Genomic DNA, 20,753 nt, shown 5'->3' on the forward strand with positions numbered 1-20,753 from the left:
GGCCTCCCAGCCCAGTGAAGAAGCTTCTGAAAGGCGTGTGTGTTTCTTAGGGAATAAAGCAAGCAAATCTGACTTGCATCTAAGGGTCAGATGTTAAGAGGTGTGAAAAGGAAACTCTTATGATCTATAGATATATAGATAAAGTGTTGGAGGATTCATAGCTGGTGAAATTACCCGTGCCATAAAGATAGAACCAATACCAAAATAGAACAGATGACAAAACTGATGCTCAGTCAAAATTTATTCTATGAGATCACACGTGAAACTCAATGTGTTCTGATCATTATTTTTTTTGTTTAAATCGTTTTTATTAAGAACATGTAAGGGCAGACAATACAAAAACAAAAGAATACAAGATGAAAGCAATTATAGGCAAAGTCGTAACCTAAGTAACGTACATGATAATGAAAAATGCAAAGCCAAACAAGCTCGGTGAAGATTAAGATTAAATCAGAGGCATTGTAAACATAATAGTAGTGACATCAACAGCGAAGAAATGATAGCAAATTAAGGAGAAACACAGGAAAAATAATAGGAACAATAAATAAAAGATGAGCATAATTAATTAACATAGCCTTGTGAAAGTAATCTCATCAGTGACAGAAGTCAAATCTGCGTCAAATGTGAGAGTAACAGTGTCATAATGCGAGACATAATGCGAGATCTATTCGTAGAAGGCTCATGGAGGATCATAGCATAGTTATTTGGAATCAAGAGACCTCCAGAGTTTGTTGTGTGATTTACGCCAAGGTGAAGTATGGAGTGCCTCGTTGTCCGCCCCTCTTAGTGAAAACAACCACTCTTGCCACATTTTAAAGGAGACTTCATTGGTAGACTTCCATTTACTTAGTATAACCTTGCACGAAAGTGTGAGCATGAGATCTATTAAATGCCGGTCGTGGGCATTTCCCAACTGAGGGTCTATGGCCCCCAATAAAACATAGGCGAAATAGCTAGGAGGACGGTAGTGAAAGGTTCTTTTTATGTAATTATAAATCTTATCCCAGTAGGATTGTAGCGACTGGCAATAAAACAGCATGTGAGCCAAATCACCCACCTGGGACTTGCAATTCCTGCATGTGGGGCTATCATTAAGTTTTAGTTTGAAGATTTTCTCCGGGGTCCAATACGTTCTGTTAATTAGCATTAACTTTGTTTGGGAAAGTATCGGAGAGAAAGGGGTCAGGTATATTTTCTCCTAGTCAAATGGTATAGAAGTAGAGTTATTTTCCCTTTCCCAGGAAGCTTCACATTTCTTGTGATTTCTTTTGTAAATTTGGGGAGAGGATTTTATATACTTTTGATACTATGTGGCCTAGTTTTAAGAGTTGAGACAGCTTACCGATAATTGCGGGCTCTTTTGGGGAGATGGCACAAGCTGAAATGAGTGATTTGAGTTGAAGAAATCTATAGAGGTCCATAGGCTGAAAACCAAACTGGGATTGTAGATTGGAGAAAGGCAAAGGTGATGAGCCTCTGAATAAATCTTTAACTAAGTTCACTCCTTTTTTTGACCAGTGTTCCCAGTAAAGGGGCTTACCATTTACTTTTAAACTTGGATTATGCCATAAAGAGGCCAGATTGGATTTGTTTATTTTGACCTTGACTTTGAGGTACCTCTCTAGGCTTAGCAGGACCCTCTTTGTGTTGAGCAGGATATATCTGGAGTGTGGGAAGGCCGAAACATCATTCGTCTTTATTGCGGATAGAGGCATATTGTTGATGATCGCTCTCTCAATGTGCACCCACACGGGAGTATAGTCCGACAGAGGTAGAAAACAGTTGGCTCCTTGTTTGCATAAGTATGCAGTCTGGTAGCACCTAACATTCGGCAGTCCTATACCCCCTTTTTCTTTAGGCAACTGGAGTTAGCGTAAAGAAATCCTCGATTTCTTGCCCTGCCATAGAAAATTATTAAAAAGTTTATACACCTTTTTTAGGAATTCGTCTGATAACCGCATGGGCAGCATACAGGTTAGATCATTGATTAGGGGGGTTATCATCATTTTCAACGTTTCTGCTCTACCCCACCATGACAGAAATTTTGGGGACCAGCCGTCCAGGAGGGATGATATCTTTTTGTAAAAGGCATGTTCGTTTGTTTTAAAAGTATTAATTAGGTCCTTCTCGAATTCCAAGCCAAGATACTTAAAACATTTAGGTTGCCAGAACAAGCCTGAGTTATCCCCGATGTTATTTAGAAGCTTCACTTCCGTTTTGTCCCTATTAAGTTTATAGCCTAATACAGCGGCATAGTCCGCTACAGAAGACAACAGGGCTGAAATTGCGGTCTCCACATCCTCAGACACTACCAAGAAGTCGTCCGCATAGGCTGTTATTTTAAGTGTGTATCCACCAAAGTCAACCCCTTTAATTTGGTCATTAGTCCTAAGGTGGTGAAGGAAAGGTTCGATAGCGAGCAGGAAGACAGAGGGGGAGAGTGGCAGCCCTGTCTTGTGCCCTGTTCTAAACTAAATGAGGATGAAAGACAGCCACCCGCTCTTACTCTGGCTGAGGGGTTGGAATATAAAGCCATCACCATGTGGATAAAGCCTGTACCCAATTTAAATTTATGTAAAGCGGCTTCCAAGTAGGTCCAGTCAACCTTGTCAAAGGCATTTACGGCATCTAAGGTGACTGCAATAGTTGGAGAGTCAGTCAGCTTTGCCCTTTCTAAAATGTGTGCTAGGATGCGTGTATTGTCACTGGACAATCTATTTTTTAAGAAGCCTACCTGTGGGGGGTGAATAAGTTTGGGTAGGAATTTCTGAATCTGTTTAGCGAGTATCATAGCGTAAATTTTGCAATCAAAGTTAATTAGCGAGATTGGTCTGTAATTTTTCGGGGATGACGGATCCTTCCCCTCCTTTGGTATTACCGCTATGATAGCTTCAGCCGGGGTGCCTTGAACTTGGCCACCGATAGTGAATTCCTCGAACAGGTCTTTGAGGGGCTCAGTAAGTATTGGGGAGAAGCTTTCATAAAACATGGCGCTAAACCCGTCTGGTCTGGGTGCTTTCCCGGTTTTGAGAGTTTTGATTGCGTTTCCAATTTCCACAGCAGATATTGGAGTTAAGTTCTGATTGGTCTTGGGCTGAGAGTGAGGGAAGTGTGCAATTTTGTAAGTACTCCTCTATTTTAGAACTGTCGAGATCCCTGTTTTTGCTATATAAGGTGTTATAAAAATCCTTGAAGATGTCAGCGATTTTGGTGGGGTCAGAATAGGAAGTCCCGGCCTGGTCGGTTAGACTCTTAATAGCTGTTTGCTGTAGTTTATATTTCAGGTAAGGTGCAAGGCTCTATTGGATTCACATAACCTAAAATTCTTTTGGTTCTTTAGCCAAATTCCTGCTCTTTCACTTACTATTTTGTTATATTCATATTTTTTATTCATTATGTCATTCATGATGAGGGGGTCTCCGGAGAGTATATGTCTTTTTTTTGGAGTTGATATCTCTTGTTCTAGTCGAGCCAGATTACTATTGGCTTCTCTGTTCATAGCTGCTCGTATCTTCATTATTACGCCCCTAATGGTGCTCTTAAGAGCCTCACACCATGTAAGGTCAGACGTGTCCCCCTTTTTGTTAAGTATGAGATATTCTCGAATAGCCGTCTCTATAGTTAGCATATGAGCCTCTTTCTTTAATACCGCATTATTGAGTCTCCACAAATTTGGTTTTTTAACCCCATTCTGTATTGCTAAGGACATCGTAATGCAAGAGTGGTCTGAGATAACTCGTGGCTCAATTGAAGTTTCTTCAATCTCAGCAGAGGTGTGGCCATAAGTGAGAATATAATCTATACGTGAGTATGTGTTATGGGGAGGTGAAAAGAAGGTGTAGTCTCTTCCTGTGGCATTCTGAAGTCTCCATGAGTCTACCATGTTGAAACGGGTGCAGAGATTAAGGAGGGCTTTATGCGAGGCGTTTGAACGAAAGGGGCAGCGAGAGTCTCTGTCTAACGGAGGATCTAGCGGGAGGTTAAGATCACCACTTAAAATGTGTGTTGCATCATCCGGAGTCGTGCTAATGTGGTAGCACAATTCCTTCCAGAAACCTGTGTCGTCCTTATTAGGGGCATAGACATTGGTGACATAAAATTCCCTGTTGTCTTTTGAGAGTTTTGTCGAAACCCATCTACCTTTGGCATCCGCGGTGCACTGTAGTATATCAATATTGGCCTTTTTTGCACTTAGGGTCAAGACTCTGTTTTTTTTACCTATGGCATCTGAGCCAACTGCCTCACTGTACGTTCTGTTCTTCATTGAATTAAACTGTGACGAGTCATTTTTTGTCTCCTGGAGTAGTATTATGTCACCCTTCTGTTTGTAGATATAATCAAGTATTTTCCTTTTTTTAATCGGGTGACTGGTGCCCTTGACGTTCAGCGAAACAATTTTAATAGTCTTGCTTTTGTGAACCATGGTACTATAGGGAGTTAGTTTTGACGACAAGTCATGTCATATGTACCATAGATAAACATACATAATTTACCATAAACGCCTGCGGAGTTGGGCCGTTGAGCCATGAGGCATACAATAGTTTGGCAGTAGTAGAAGCGATAGTATAGTAGAAACTTATTGTACTTATTGTACCAAAGCACACAGATAAGTACTCGGATCTGGCTCTATCACTGGAGCATGAAGTGCAGCTAACCAAGGCTGAAATTAGACTGAAAAGGAAAAACAGAAGGAAGACAAACAACAATGCATACAGGCACCCCTCCCTATCCAATATAAATACAAAATATATCCCAGTGTCTATGAACAAAGAAAAAGAAAGAAGAACGGAAAGGACTCAACAAAACTCTCGATTCCTACAACCAACATATAATCTATATGTATGGATTCCCATCACTCACCATGCCTGGTGATTAGCTTCATCATTTGGGTATCCGTTTGTAAAAGTTGACATATTTGCTCCATAGATATCGGAGTTCTTGAATGTCAAAAAAGGTATAGTTACCAAGATGAGTGGTGTATTATCGTGGTAGAGTGTATGGGAACTAAATAAGTGCAGAGCAAACTCAGTGTAATCAGAAACTAAAATTGATGCGCAGACATACTATGAATTTTATTAGTGTATGCTGCGATCAATGATTAAAAACAGTGTACAGGATCGGTTTTAACAAATAGCCATCCTCACAAATGGTCAACATGTTTCAGCACTCTACGGAAGATGTAACCCGTGTGCTTTCATCAGGACCTCTATGAATAATAAAGCTACTGTTGTAAAACAAAAATTTTTTAACCAACAAAGGATACGGAGTGAGGCAAAATTCTCACAATCCATAGTTCTCCATAGATTCACAGCAAATCTGAAAAGATAAATGGAGTCTTAGAATGTACAATAGAATCTTCGAGTAGAGTCCTCCCATTCAACTTTCTTTAGAGTGTGGTATCCCAAGTCTGCCATCACACTTGAGCCCAACAATAAATGAGCGTATAACCCCCATCTTACCTCGTGAATAAGGAGGGTTAGGCCTCATACCAGCTGGCAACGGCTCAGGATAAAGGAAGCACCGCTCTAGAAGGAAAAGTACATCAGACTAGAATTTATGCAGTGTAGCAAACCACCTTCAATATTAAAAACAGACAAAAATATACCCTTGGTATAAAGCCAACAGCAATCAATCTCATAAAACTACACACAATCTCATGTTGAAAAACACTACTTCTCATTAGTTATCTATTCCATAATATGCTCAGGTCACAGGTATCGTAAAGGTGACCATCATCACTCTTCAATAATCGGAATTATAAGCGTTTGCTAGCGGTTTTTAAGGGATCAGTGATGTCATGATTAAAGACAAACATAGCAGAAACCCTTATAGTAAAATACGGTAAACGACCAAAATCGCCAGGGGCAATATCCGTATTCAACACGATAACTCAAACCATCACTAATTGGTCATAAATGTGGTTGTGTCAAATAGTTAACCCCTTTCCTATTTGGTCGCCCCGTACTCATGGGTCGAAAATTGCCAAACACATACACATCGCACCTCCGTAAAAATCAGGGTAGCGAGTCAAACTCAGAGAAGCAGAATGCAGAATAACAGAGAAGCCTCGGGTCTTACCTGTCCGTCGGTACCTCGGACGGTCTTCAGAGCCGTCGGGGAGGTACCGAACGGAAGGGCGTGCCTCAATAAATAAACATCGCTATGCCTGGTAGCTTGTATTTTCCATGTTCAACCGTGTATTTCCGGATACGCGAGAACTCGTCCGAGTTCTCGCGGGACTACGTGGACAACTACACAATCCCTCTAAACTCATGGGAATTGTAGTGCCAATACTTGATGTTTGACAGGGCAGCTAAAAAAAGCTTTTTGCGGAAAAGTTCCAAAAGGGTTGTTGACTTTGATTTTATATGACATCTATATGCCGGCGGAACCCCGTTTTATTAAGCCGGCAAAATCTGGGCTAGAGGAAAGATATAAGCCCTGTTTTAATATAGCATCTAAATGACGACAACGCTCCATTTAAACAAACAAACAGGCAAATTCATACAGACATATTGTCGACAAAGAACCAGATTCGTCAAATTAAGATAGTTTGTAAAGGAGGCACAGTAAATAACGATTCACAACACCCTCCGGTCAAAAGTAGAACTATCTATTCGTGACTATGTTAGAGCTGTATCCGGCAGAGCACTCAAGGGACCCGACCACTGAACTACCAAAACAGAAAACAAGGTTTAGTGATTTGAGATGTTATAAAGTGGACCAAGGATTCGAATCATTCAATCCTCGTTCATCACTTTTAAGTCTGAAGACCCACTGTTGTTCCCTCAACAATAAAAATTTGGAGACATCAGTGACATGTTGTGGAATAAAAGGTTGCTCTAAAATAGTCCACAGCATGTCCTCTGGTCTATGGTTGAGTTGTAAGTAGTGGGCTGTAAGCCCTGTCGCTTGTTTTTTACACCCAACGGTGCTCATGTGCTCCATGATCCGTAACTTAACCTTGCGTACGGTCATGCCCACATAGTTCAACTTGCAAGGGCAAGAAATCAGATAGACAACCCTCTCGCTGTTGCAGTTCGTCAACCTTTTTTGTATCCATGGGCGGTCTGTTCCTATGTCCACTGTTTTGGATTTTTTTGCAATGGGACATACTTTACATGTACCACATGGATAATGTCCCTGCAATGCAGGTGTCCCCCAGATGGTATCTTGGTTAATGGTTCAAAGCTCCGAGGTCTTGTGTGCACTAGTTTGTCACGTAGATTACTGTTTCTTTTCAAAGCGAATAGAGGTTCTGGTATGTCATCACCTCCAACTTTCAGGATTTTCCAGTGGCTACGGATTGATTTTTTTACGTCATTAGACACTGTACTATAGGTTTTGACAAAAGTTAGTCTCCGGGATTCATCATGTTTTGTACTCTTTTCGAGTAAGCTCTCACGATTATTATTGCCAGCACGTTTAACTGCCCGCTTGACCAAACTACTCGGATAGTCTCTATTTTTCAAGTTAGTTGATAAAGTAGTGGCATGTTTAATATAGCTATCCTTCGTGGAACAGTTCCTGCGAATGCGCAGGAACTGTCCATATGGTAGGTTATCTTTGAGGGCTACAGGATGGTGGCTTTTGTAGCTCAACAAAGAATTCCTGGTCATGGGCTTGGTGTACAGTTCTGTCTCGAGGCCAGACGGGGAGGCAGTAATCAATAAATCTAAGAAGGGCAATCTCGTATTTGTCCATCTCAACTGTGAATTTCAGGAAATTATTCCTACTATTTAGCCAAACTAGGAAGTCATTCGCACTGGTGGTATCTCCTCTCCAAATCACTAAAATATCATCGATATAGCGCCTCCATAGGCGGATGGATTCTCGATGTGGATTATTGAAATTCAAGACATGTTCCTGTTCAGATTAGCCATGCTTGGAGCAAAAATGCTTCCCATGCTCGTACCAGATGTTTGGAGGTAGATGGTGTCCTCAAATAAAAAAAAAAAATTCATGGCTATCTGTGCGCATGCCATGATGAAATGAGGAGGTGTGATAGAATCAAGATTTCGCTGTGACAATAATGTGTTCACAGAGTCAAGAGTTTCATCCTGCGGTATCAAGGTGTATAATGACTCCACGTCGAACGATACAAGGAGATCCCTATCGTGATTGTATTCGATGTCCGGGATAAGTCTAAGGACGTCCTTTGTATCTTGAAGGAAGGTGGGCATTTCCTTCACCATTGGATTCAAGAAGAAATCCACAAAGGTTGATAAAGGTTCTAGAAGTGAACCGATCGCTGATATAATAGGGCGGCCATACGGTGGTCTGGTGGGCTTGTGCACTTTGGGGAGGACGTAGAAATACGGCATAACTGGTCTTTTAGTTTTACGGAAATTGGCCTCATGTGCAGTTATCCAACCCTCACTCTCAGCCTCTTCCACGATCGTGGATATGTTTCTCTTGATTCTTTCAGTGGGGTCTTCTTTTAGTGGCCGGTAGGCATTCCTCATGCCTAGTTGCCGGAAGCATTCGTTTCGATATACTTCAGAATCAAGCAGGACAATTGCCCCGCCCTATCGGCCGGCTTGATGATAATATTTGAGTCTGACATGAGACTCCGAAGAGCTAAATGCTCCTCTTTCGTAAAGTTGGAAAATTTCTTACGTTCCTTCTCCAAAGTAAGGTTGATGTCTCTACTTACTGCCTTCTCAAAAGTAAGTACCTGTGAGGGTACTAGATGAGAGGGTGGGCAGAGTGTTGATGGTTGTCTCAACCCAGTGTTCTGATCTATTGGTTCCTCCCTATCCCCCAAACCCTCCCTCCCCACCCCAGATGTAATCCAAAGACATGGTGACAGGGAGAAAAAAGCAACAACTCTCCCCCGTGGAGCTAACAAAGTACAACAACCTTAATCGCTATAAAATCTGACAAAATCTGGTACAATCTAACAGATTCACAGAGCTGTGTCTGAGGCTGTTCCAAATGGATATTAACGAACAGTAGTCAGAAAGAGAATATGCAGCTCATATGTTGAAAGAAGGGCTAGCAATAAATGACACTATACTAAATCCTTGTCAGACCGAGGAACATTGTGCTGCAACGTGCATCAACTAAAAGCATGAGGTCACTATAAAAGGACCGGGATGTGGCCCTGAACCTGTATTCACACTTGACTATGTGATAACATCATGACAGTAGGACCAGAGTAAGCGAGCAATGGGATGACATAGTAATTAGGTTCCAGCTAGACCATAAGCCGTATTTTCAAGTCTGTTAACAGAAAAGGAAACCTGGATAAAGGTAACAAATTACAGGAAGGCTTGATAAGAGAACAGTGGCATGGTACAACGGCAACAATGACATTGGAGTGCCTGTGGACAAAAGGAGACCTGTTATCAGGCATATTGACAAACTAGACTGCAAAGAAATGCCTTTATAGGAGTAGAGCAAAAGGGGGTGATGATGGACGGAGCATCTGAATCAATCAAACACTCACACCCAGTCAAAAGATCTGGGTTTAATCCATCACCGTTCTTTAGCCCACTTTGCCACCCCAGTTCAGACATGGCTATATGCAAATCAGTCTGACCCTGTGCCTCATGGGAACAGTCCAGCCCGAACTGCCAAGCCATGTCTTCCCTGGACCGGAAACAAGCTTCCGAGGACCGGTTTCTGGCATTCCAGCCGTCTTCAGCCCGGCTTGCTTGAATCCAGTGGCAAAGTGAGCAAGGGACTCACGTCTGAGCATACCCTGCCACACTTATGGCAGCCAAAAGCGGTACAAAAGGGGGTGGTGATGGACGGAGCATCTGAATCAATCAAACACTCACACCCAGTCAAAAGATTTGGGTTTAATACATCACCGTTCTTTAGCCCACTATGCCACCCCAGTTCAGACATGGCTATATGCAAATCAGTCTGACCCTGTGCCTCATGGGAACAGTCCAGCCCGAACTGCCAAGCCATGTCTTTCCTGGACCGGAAACAAGCTTCCGAGGACCAGTTTCTGGCATTCCAGCCGTCTTCAGCCCGGCTTGCTTGAATCCAGTGGCAAAGTGAGCAAGGGACTCACGTCTGCGCATACCCTGCCACACTTATGGCGGCCAAAAGCGGTACAAAAGGTGGTGGTGATGGACGGAGCATTTGAATCAATCAAACACTCACACCCAGTCAAAAGATCTGGGTTTAATCCATCACCATTCTTTAGCCCACTATGCCACCCCAGTTCAGACATGGCTATATGCAAATCAGTCTGACCCTGTGCCTCATGGGAACAGTCCAGCCCGAACTGCCAAGCCATGTCTTCCCTGGACCGGAAACAAGCTTCCGAGGACCGGTTTCTGGCATTCCAGCCGTCTTCAGCCCGGCTTGCTTGAATCCAGTGGCAAAGTGAGCAAGGGACTCATGTCTGAGCATACCCTGCCACACTTATGGCGGTCAAAAGCGGTACAAAAGGGGGTGGTGATGGACGGAGCATCTGAATCAATCAAACACTCACACCCAGTCAAAAGATCTGGGTTTAATCCATCACCGTTCTGTAGCCCACTATGCCACCCCAGTTCAGACATGGCTATATGCAAATCAGTCTGACCCTGTGCCTCATGGGAACACTCAAGCCCGAACTGCCAAGCCATGTCTTCCCTGGACCGGAAACAAGCTTCCAAGGACCGGTTTCTGGCATTCCAGCCGTCTTCAGCCCGGCTTGCTTGAATCCAGTGGCAAAGTGAGCAAGGGTCTCACGTCTGAGCATACCCTGTCACACTTTTAGCGGCCAAAAGCGGTACAAAAGGGGGTGGTGATGGACGGAGCATCTAAATCAATCAAACACTCACACCCAGTCAAAAGATCTGGGTTTAATCCATCACCGTTCTTTTGCCCACTATGCCACCCCAGTTCAAATGTTGAAAGAAGGGCTAGCAATAAATGACACTAATTATACTAAATCCATAACTACGTCTTGTCAGACCGAGGAAATTGTGCTGCAACGTGCATCAACTAAAAGCTAAAAGCATGAGGTCACTATAAAAGGACCGGGATGTGGCCCTGAACCTGTATTCACACTTGACTATGTGATAACATCATGACAGTAGGACCAGAGTAAGCGAGCAATGGGATGACATAGTAATTAGGCTCCAGCTAGACCATAAGCCGTATTTTCAAGTCTGTTAACAGAAAAGGAAACCTGGATAAAGGTAACAAATTACAGGAAGGCTTGATAAGAGAACAGTGGCATGGTACAACGGCAACAATGACATTGGAGTGCCTGTGGACAAAAGGAGACCTGTTATCAGGCATATTGACAAACTAGACCGCAAAGAAATGCCTTTATAGGAGTAGAAGCAGAATGAGGCGTGGGGGCACTCGATGCGGTAGTGTCCATTGAGGGATCATCCAGGCCATCAAGAAATTTCTGCAGATGTGTCGGATCCGTGAATATTTGCGGGACCCCTTGTATCAAAACTCTAAATCTTGCCGGACCTGCGAAGCCATACTGATAGTTTAGGGCACGTAGCCTTGGTCTGAGGGCCAGAAAGCCTTTTCTAGTGTCCACCATCTCTTTGCTGTAGTCTTGGGAAATAAAGACCTTGTTAGATTTCCAAATAATGTGATTGTTTTTGCGCATGAAGGCCAGAATCTGTTTGACGTGCTGATATCTGAGGGGTTTACAAACAATTGGTCTAGGGCCTCTTTGATTTGATGAAACACGAGCTGGGACTCTGTGGGCCCGATCAAATTCCAAAGGGTTATTGAAGGACAGGTTAGTAGCTTGTGTAAACCAGGACTCCAAAAAGGAGATACAGGAGCCAGCTTTATCCTCGGATCCTTCTGGAATCCCAAAAATACGCAGGTTTCCTCTGCGGTTCCTATCTTCCAATTCAGACAGTCGTCTTGTTAGGGAATCCGTTGCTAATGATAAATCTTTGAGAGATTTGCAGACTTTCACTTCCGTGTCCTCCAGATGACTTATTCTGCATTCTGTCTCAGAAAGTCTGGGGTTGGTGTGCCGGATATCCTGCTTGACTGCAGATATTTCCTCTTTGGTGGATTTCGCTAGATCATGGACTTCTGCCAATTTGAGCAGTATTGTATCCAATGTCGCGTTGATGTTGCGCTTTCCCTTAGTTGGTGAGTCAGGATTCGGTGGGTCGGCTTTAAGCCTCTTGGGATTTTTAGCTTCTTTCTCTCCCATGATGTAAGAAGTTGATATCCGCTGTATGATATAGGCAACAAGTGGCAACTCACAGCGCCGAGTTATATCTGAAACGCAGTAGTTATTTTCCGGCAGCTGTGCTCAGGTGGATATTTGCGGTTGCTTCGCACAGGAAGATCATAGAGGCTGAAATCCGCAAATCGTTAGAGGCAGGGTGTCCAGAAGTGTGCACAAACTAGTCTCAGATTCACAAAGGAACAGATATATTATGCACTATTATTAAACATTGTGTCTAGTGTCAGCCATCTTAAGGTCAGGCAATGATAGTGATGCTGAAAGACCCTTTTATTTGGCATCCATTTTGAGGTCAGGCATCAGCAGGTTTCATTACAATGTGTTAGGTAGTTGAAAACAGGCATGTCAGTGATTTTCTTATGCTACGTGCGTCAAAATGGTGGTTTTGCTGAATTGGGTCCGATAAATACATATAGCATGCAGACGCCCCCAACGGGTGCTGGAGATGGTGTAGTATTTGGAATCTGCTTAGGTTGACTTTTCCTTGCAGCAGCCTAGGAAACCAGCGGGGAGAAGACACGCGCTGAAGCAACATATACCAGGAGCTCAGTGCAGTCTCACCGGGGACGGCCGCCATTTTGTGAGCCAGCGCGCGACATACCGGTGGAGTGAAGAAGAGAGAGTCTCCGGTTGGATCCTGCATTGTGGTGTACTCGGAAAAGTGTAAAGGTGAGTCTTGTCCGCTCCGATGGGTCGGCGGCAGCACTGGACAGATGATTGGATCCTTGCTGAGGGAGCCACATGAGTCGTTCCTGCCGCTGTACGTAGGGAACACTCAGGAGCACTTATAAACAGCCCAGACGGAATCTACAGGTGCCTCTCATATTCCGCCGCTATGTCCCACGTTTAGGCAGGTTATTAACTGCAGGAAGCTGCAGAAATCGTGCTTAGGCCCCGCGCCACAGGAGGAGAGGAAAGCTCACGCCGCCATTTTCTCCAGCATCCAAACCACACCCCCCCTGATCATTATTTATGGGGTTTTTTCATGTCGATCGAAAAAACGGTCTGTCCACTTTTTTGTCAACACAAAAACATGGTTCTTCAAATATTTACATAGACCACACTAAACCGCATCTAATCCATAAACAATTATTTAGATATATTTAGACATCACACTTGTTAGACAACGAAAGACAAAACATAGACAACAAATTGTGCATATTTAAACAAATAAACAAGCTCAAGTTCCAAATACTTTAAAAAAAGTACAAAACTAAAAAAAGAAGAAGGGAAAAAAGGACAAAAGATAATTCTTTGAACAAGTGGTGTTTTAACAATCTTAATTTTGGGCAAAAGACCAAACAGTGTGCTGTCCAGGGCAACCTAATAATTTAGTCAATCTATTTTCAACCGTCTAGTCCAAAATGCAAAAGAATTTTGGCCTGACAGTTTATTTGTTCACTTGAAGGGTCATATAATGGTCAATGCGTTTCGAACCCAGGAAGTCAGTTTTGGGTTCTCCTCAGGACCTAGGACTGGAAAAGAGCTAAAGAAATGCAGGGGAGAAATAAAGAAAAAAGAAAAGCACTGTGTTAACATTTGCAACACAGTTTGATTGAGGAAAACAGCTAATCATAGCCGCCCATGGCTGTCCCTTTGATTTGGAAATAAAAGTCAGTGCCAAATCTGAAATAGTTTTTTTTAGCACAAAATTAGCTAATTGCATAATGAAATCCGTTTGGACTCTTACTGGATTTGTTCTGTTTCAAAAAAGATTCTATGTCAGATAGTCCGTCATCTTGTAGTATTTGGGTGTACAAGGACACCACGTCCAGTGTTACCAGTATTTGTTCTCCAGTCTGAACTCTTGGGTTTCTATTTTGTTGACAAAATCTGTTGTATCCCGAAGATACGATGGGACTTTTTCCAAGAATGGTTTGAGTAAAAAAATCAACGTATTTAAAAAACGGTTCTAATACTTATGCGCATCCAGATACGATTGGTCGACCTGGAGGATGCATTTCGCTCTTATGAATCTAGAGCAAGATATACAATATTGGGATCCTAGGATATTTTTTATTAAGAAAATCAAATTCCTTTGGTCCAATGATTCCTTGGTCAAGCCCTCCTTTCAAAATGACTGATAATTCTCCTTGTATTTCCGAAGTTGGGTCTTTTTCTGTCTTACAATATCCGTGCGTGTCTTGTAGTGGTTTTAAAACCTCTGTTCTATAATCTGAGGTACTCCAAATTACTATTGAACCACCCTTGTCCGCAGGCTTTATTGTTATGGAGGAGTCATTCTGTAATGTTAGAATTGCATCTTTTTGAGTTGTGATGTTATATTTTACAAAGTTTCTTTTTTTTCCATGCCCATAATTGCTGAAAGAATTGTTTGTTCAAATCTTAAAACGTCTTTTGGGACTTTATTACCCGGGAGACGAAAGGAGGATTTATTTTTCAATCCTGTAGTTTCTGTAGTTGTTGGAACCTCATTATCTAAAAAAAGGCTCTAAGTCTTATCTTTCCACAAAACTCAATGATCTCAGACCACATTTTGACAACGTTTGTGGGTTTGGTAGAAACAAAGGAAAGACCCCTCCTTAGAATGGTTTCTTCAGCATCTGACAGTGGGCGAGATGAACAGCATAAGTGATTTTGTCGGAGTATTCTCTAACAGCAGTGAATCTTCCTAAAAGGGATTTACCACTTCCACCACGAATCAGAGCATATTTTTACTATACGCATGTAGGAAATACACTTTTTCTGTGAGACAACCTGGATTTTGGTTGCTGTAGAACTTTGTGGACTTAACCTCTGCTAACCAGTAGGAAAGTAACTGTGCTACCCCCTTTTCAAAATGGGGGAAATGGCATAACCCTAATTGGCATTTTTAACTTGCCTATAAGTACTTAGTCTATGGCACAAGGAGTACTCAAGGACTGCAATTAAAACTCAAGGCCTGCAATTAAAATGCTCCATTCCACGGACCGTTATTGGCCGAGTTGGTTGGTTGCGTCTTGAACAAGCGTGCATTGAAGACACGTCCTTCATTGTAGACGACTTTACCTTGTACTAATAGACTACAGCACCTGTTGTGCTATCCACTACAGTAGCAGTGCAACCATGGATTTAGGCCTACCACTATACCACAGCTGTGGGCATCCTTTTGACACTATAGTATCAGTCCTGCTTGAGTGCTTAATCCTGCATGACAGGTTTTCTAGATTAAAATATAACACTTCGGGCACACTTGAAAGGGGAAGAGGACAGGATGCCAGAACAATTCTTGCAGATCCATTGTCTGTTTGCTGAAGGTCTCTGCTTTTGTCCTACCAAACCTGCCTCCGAGTTTATTGTAGGCACAATAGCTGCCTCAAACTGGATTTAAGTGTTAGATGTGGGAGTACAATAGAATTACCATATTACATTCCTCACACACTCCAGCCCTCAAAGCCCGTCTTTAGTTTGGCTAACAATCTTAAAATGTTAACAATGTAAAAAGTGGGCAGGGATTTCCTCAGGAGTTTTGACCCCATTTGTTAGTGCATGCCCATGAGTCATTCCCATCCACTAACTATTGCCAGGCATACACATGACACCGCAGGGCACCCACTTCAGAAAAACGTCTTGGACTTGTGGAAGATAAGAATCAGGACTGGGACTTCTGTGTGTGACCTAAAAGGAGCTATGAATGAATATACCTGCTCCCTCTTCTACACAAGGAAAAAGAAATGGCCTCCAACCATCATACAGTTGACCCCCTGTTCAAGCTACAGGGATATAACAAGCTCCTAGAGACCTTTTCCTGGAAGTACCGAGCTGACCTGTGGCGAATGTAAAGGACTGGACTCTGCTGTTGGCCTCTGCCTGACACCTTGCGAGTCTCTAAGTAACTTCCATGAGTTATTGGGGGGCGTTAGAAGTGTACTTCTGTAGTCAAATTGGGATTTAAAAGACTATGTCACAAGGTAAACTCTTTGACCAGGTGGGTCTTGTTGGTGTATCCGACCCATGCTCCTATCAACCTCAAACCACATGTAGGCGTCGGTCCACCACGGCCATTGACTATAATTGGGGTTTTAGTGCTTTTGGTGCTATTTCTACTTTAAAATGTACATCTCTGGTTCCCATTATTGGATTTTAGACAATTTGGTGCCATTTGGTTTATTGAATGTTACTCTAGTTTACTAATTCAATTTGGGGATTTTATTGCTTTACGTTATGACTTTATCAATGTTTTGATACTGCATTAATACTTTACGCACTGCGTTAAGTTCAACCTCTGCCTCACACCTTGTGAATCTTTAAGTAACTCCCAAAAGGTCTTAGGGGTTAGAAGTGCACTTCTATAGTCGAATGGGACTTATAGGACTATGTCAGAGGGTAAAATCTTTGACCAGGTGGGTCCACATAGTGTATCTGACCCATGCTCCTTTGAAATCAGCCTCAAATTGCATCTAGGTCCGAGTCTACCGCGGCCATTGACTATAATTGGCATTTTCTGCTTTTTGGTGCTATTTCTACTTAAAAAATGTGCATCCCTGGATCCTTTTTTTCGATTTTGTCACTTTGGTGGCATTTGGATTATTAAATATTACTCTAGTTTTATAATTCAATCTGGGGATTTTATTGTTTGACGTTTTGACTTTATTACTGTTTTGATAATGTATGAATACTTTTCACACTGCCTGCTCTATCCATAGTTACCATAGTTACCAGGTGGTTGAGTTCTTGTTAATTTAGTGACTTTGAAATTTCACTCTTGCAAGGGTTGAGATTATTTCTTAAGGTTGGCAGTCACCCACCCCAAATAAGAATCCAATTTCTTACAAAACAGAAGGAGGAACAAACACAAGACTACCTGACAAAGTCAAGGTACTACATAGAAGAACAGTGTGTGCCATATGTGAAACACATACTCCATTTTCTCATGTCCATACAGAGGTATTCCTTTCAGCTGCCACCAAGGTGCTTTTTCCCAATGGGTAACAGCAGACAGTAATGCAGCCTCTTTTAATCACAGAAGAAGAGGCAATAGATCTGGTGGCGGGTATTTGAAGAAGTACACTCTGCAGACTTTGGCTACACTGGACTTACATCTTTACAAAGCAGACACTGTTGTCAATGTGTTGCACTGTAGGCGGTCAAATGATGTATACACTGCTGTTGTCTTTCCGCTCTCTGTTACTCCATACTCACAGGGTACTTACGCTTTACGTAGTTGCAGGGCAGAAAAATTGCTTAATTTTAATATACGACACTGTTAACACTAAACTAATTTCTTTTTGTTCTAGACATGACACCAGAAACTACCCGGATGCCTGGTAAGTAAAGAAATGCATAAGAGATGCTTCTTTAGCAGTTACTATGTAGTAATAGTGCAGATTCAGTGTGCTTTCCTCCATGAGAATGTGTAGTGAGGAACTACTGTAGGGTTTTACTCTACGGTTCTAAAGGATTCCTTATCCCAATGCAGATGTACTATCTTCTGGAGATGCTGCCACCAGAATTCTCACTCACAAAAAGAGAACTCAGCCTCTGGGCACACAGCTTGGGTTCCTAGGACATGGCAGGCTTTTTATATGTATATTCATGATCAACTGTGCCCTACGGCCAAGTATTATGAACGTAAATTAGGATGTTTCCTAATTCTCAAAGCTTTCAACATGACGTAGAAAATTAGCCAGACACTGGCAAAGCAGATCTGCAATGAGAGGCCATTCACTGTGTGCTACTGCCATACTTCAATACTTACAGGGGAGTGGAGGTTCTTATGTAGGCAGGTTCAATGATTACAATTTGTTTTTGGAAGCTAAGCTATATTTCTATTCCTCGCTCTTTGACCTTTTTTATTCCAACCATACACACTCTTTTTGTCCAGGGCTTTTATTACTTTGTATTGGTTGTCGGAACAATAATAGAAAACGTACTAGCAGCATAAGTACAGTGTCTCCACAAATCCCGGAGAAATTAAAAAAAAATGGCAATCAATATATGCCATCCCTGGTCTGCGGCAGAAGGGGTGGGGTGGGGGGAGGGGAATGCGGAATGTCAGGGGCTGCCACACGTGTAATACCTGGAAGGCGTACATCTCTAAACAGATTATAAGGGAGGGGACGGGGAAAGGGCACCACAAGACATCAACCATACGATCTTCCAGCCATACCATCTGTGGTCCCTGTCCTAAAACTCTGACCATAGCTGTCAGGAAAGAGGGGCGAGGAGGGAATTTACCCGCCCGTGCTAAATCATCACTGGATGCCCTGCCACCATCTGGGGTTGCATGCCCGCTTTCACAGGGGACCCTGGGCAGATTTGTTGTCCTCTTCTCCCCGTCCTCCCTCAAGTGGTCCACCATCACACCCCACAACTCAGGTCTCTCTCCAGATGTTTATCTGTACGAAAACTTCTAAGCCTGTATTCTTCTGCCACCGCCCAATCCAACAGGCTAGCTCTCCAATTGCCCTGCGTCGGTGGTGCCGAACTTGACCAATGGATAGGGATACAGCGCATGGCAAGCACTAGACCTAGCAGGGCAAACCTATAACCCATCTTCCTACCCTTTTAGGGAGCATCAAAAGGCCCAGTGGAAATGCCGGGTCATCAGTTCATCAGGTTCACTGAACAAGGCACCCATTCTCAGAAGGCTCTCAGCATGTCCATGTTACATCAATGAAATTGACTGGGGTCTCATCGAACAGGTACAGCCAGTTGACTGTGCCGGGTAAGCCCATGCAGCACCTGCAGCATTAAGGAAGCCCTATGGAGATAATAGAATTGTGTCAGCTTAAGCCTAACATTACTAGCTATTTCCTGCACCTGACCTCTCGCTCGCTTCAATTCACTATCCCTGAGTGGGACTTCAAGTTCCCCATTCCAATTACCATAGGCTGATGCTGTCTGTCTCACTGCAGGGCAACATACAACCAGGAAATGAAACCCACACTAGAGCCAGGATCCAGCATCACCGTCAGTCAGTGGAACTCGCTAGGTTCCTCGGGAAAACCCATCCATATTTCCTGAGCCATATGGGACACACTCGCGTATTACAGAAAGTGCCCCGGAACCACACCAAAAAGCATGAAGGGTTTCTAGGAGCCTCAGGAGCAGCTCAGCAGAATATGTCTAATAGTATTCTACCAGGAAGCCTTTTGGTCCCAGGCACTTTCCTCAAGCCATGTCTCGGAGGGCCTCCTGCAATTCATCCAGGCATATCTCCTCCTCTAGGCTTTCCCTTTGGTCCGCCAATAGTCTAGAGACCATGACCATATTTAGGAATGTCTCCATGCTGTGCTTCGCATCCCCCAAAGAGGGCGCATATACCCTTGCCAAATGGTCTTGCAAAGTCAAATTGATCGCTGCTTGTCCCATTACCGTCCCACCTGGGTCAGGGAAAGGATCATTTGCGGATGCCGTTTAAGAAGCCAGGCCAACATTCGGCCAGACCGGTCCCCCTCTCTGTATAATCTTGGACGGTAATCCCGTCGTACATGATAGTTCAGGCGGTCCCAGATGCCGCCAACCTGTATGTGTGCCTTAGCTAGAGTCTCCTCATCCACTGCCTGACCTACTGCCTGTTCCTGCAGCCAGGTTAAGTGGGCCACCCCTTCTTGCAGCTCATGTTCCAATTTTTTTCTGGTGGCATATACCTTGCTGAGGCTCTTCGCCCTCCTACCTACCTTGAAAGTGCCCCTTACTGAGCCATGGTTCCCCACAGTGTTCCAATTAGTGTTGAAATAGCCCTGTACTATTAGCAGCATATCCAATTTATATTCAAGGTCTCCTAGAGACTCTGAACGAAGACTTCTTAGGGGATACGAAGTCTATGACCACCCAGTCTGTATTTCAACAGCAGGGCAGTGTGGTCCGAGAGAAAACGCACCTGGTGGCTCACTCCCTGAACATTCAACACACCATCAATAGACAACAGAAACCGATCCAAGTGACTATGGGCTTGGTGCATGGGGGTATAACAGGAAAATTCCCTAGCAGTCGGATGAATCTCTTGCCATATATCCACACACTGCAGTCTGGTCATGGTCTCCCACAGCTTCATGTTCATAGTTGATTTGGTCACTAGCCTGAGTGGGTGTCTATCCACATGACCGTCCAGGACACAATTTAAATCCCCACCCACACTTGTGGGCATACCCACATACAGTATAAGACTGTTCTCGAGCGTCTCAAAGAGGTCACCGTCATCATTATTAGGTGCACAGATGTTAAGAAGGCACAACTCAACTCCATCCAACATGTCATGCAGCAGAAAGTATTGCCCCTATCGGGGAAGTATTGCCCCACGTGACTACACTGCTAGATCCTGAGTGCAACCCAAATGGAGACCCTGTGATGTATGACAAGTATGTTGAGGAGTAAAGCTGTCCCCTCCACTTTTTCTGCAATTTTTGTGCTTCCCCATCAATTAGATCTGTCTCCTGCAGCATCGAAATATGTACCCTCATCCACTTCAGGTAGGTATGTGTGCAGGAAACACTGAAAACTGCAAGAAAATAAATCCTACTGAACAAACACAGATCTGTCTCTCTCCCCAGGTAAACACAACTAAATTAAACTTGTGTCTATCAGACATGGTGTACTCCCCTTGCCCATATAGAAGTCAACTAAGACT

At 43.3% G+C, this 20,753-nt stretch overlaps 1 protein-coding gene across 2 annotated transcripts in view; it reads left to right on the top strand.

The window, feature by feature from the left end:
- LOC144752976 (pentraxin fusion protein-like) overlaps positions 1-20,753 on the top strand; it is a 220,368-nt gene that overhangs the window by 172,815 nt on the left and 26,800 nt on the right. For both annotated transcript variants that reach the window (XM_078640788.1, XM_078640796.1), the window contains exon 14: positions 17,419-17,448. In XM_078640788.1, coding sequence (XP_078496914.1) covers positions 17,419-17,448 — 30 coding nt within the window. The remainder of the gene's footprint in view (positions 1-17,418; positions 17,449-20,753) is intronic.

Source organism: Lissotriton helveticus, chromosome 1_1 (assembly GCF_964261635.1).
Source record: "Lissotriton helveticus chromosome 1_1, aLisHel1.1, whole genome shotgun sequence".
In the NCBI taxonomy this organism is placed as follows: Eukaryota; Metazoa; Chordata; class Amphibia; order Caudata; family Salamandridae; genus Lissotriton; species Lissotriton helveticus.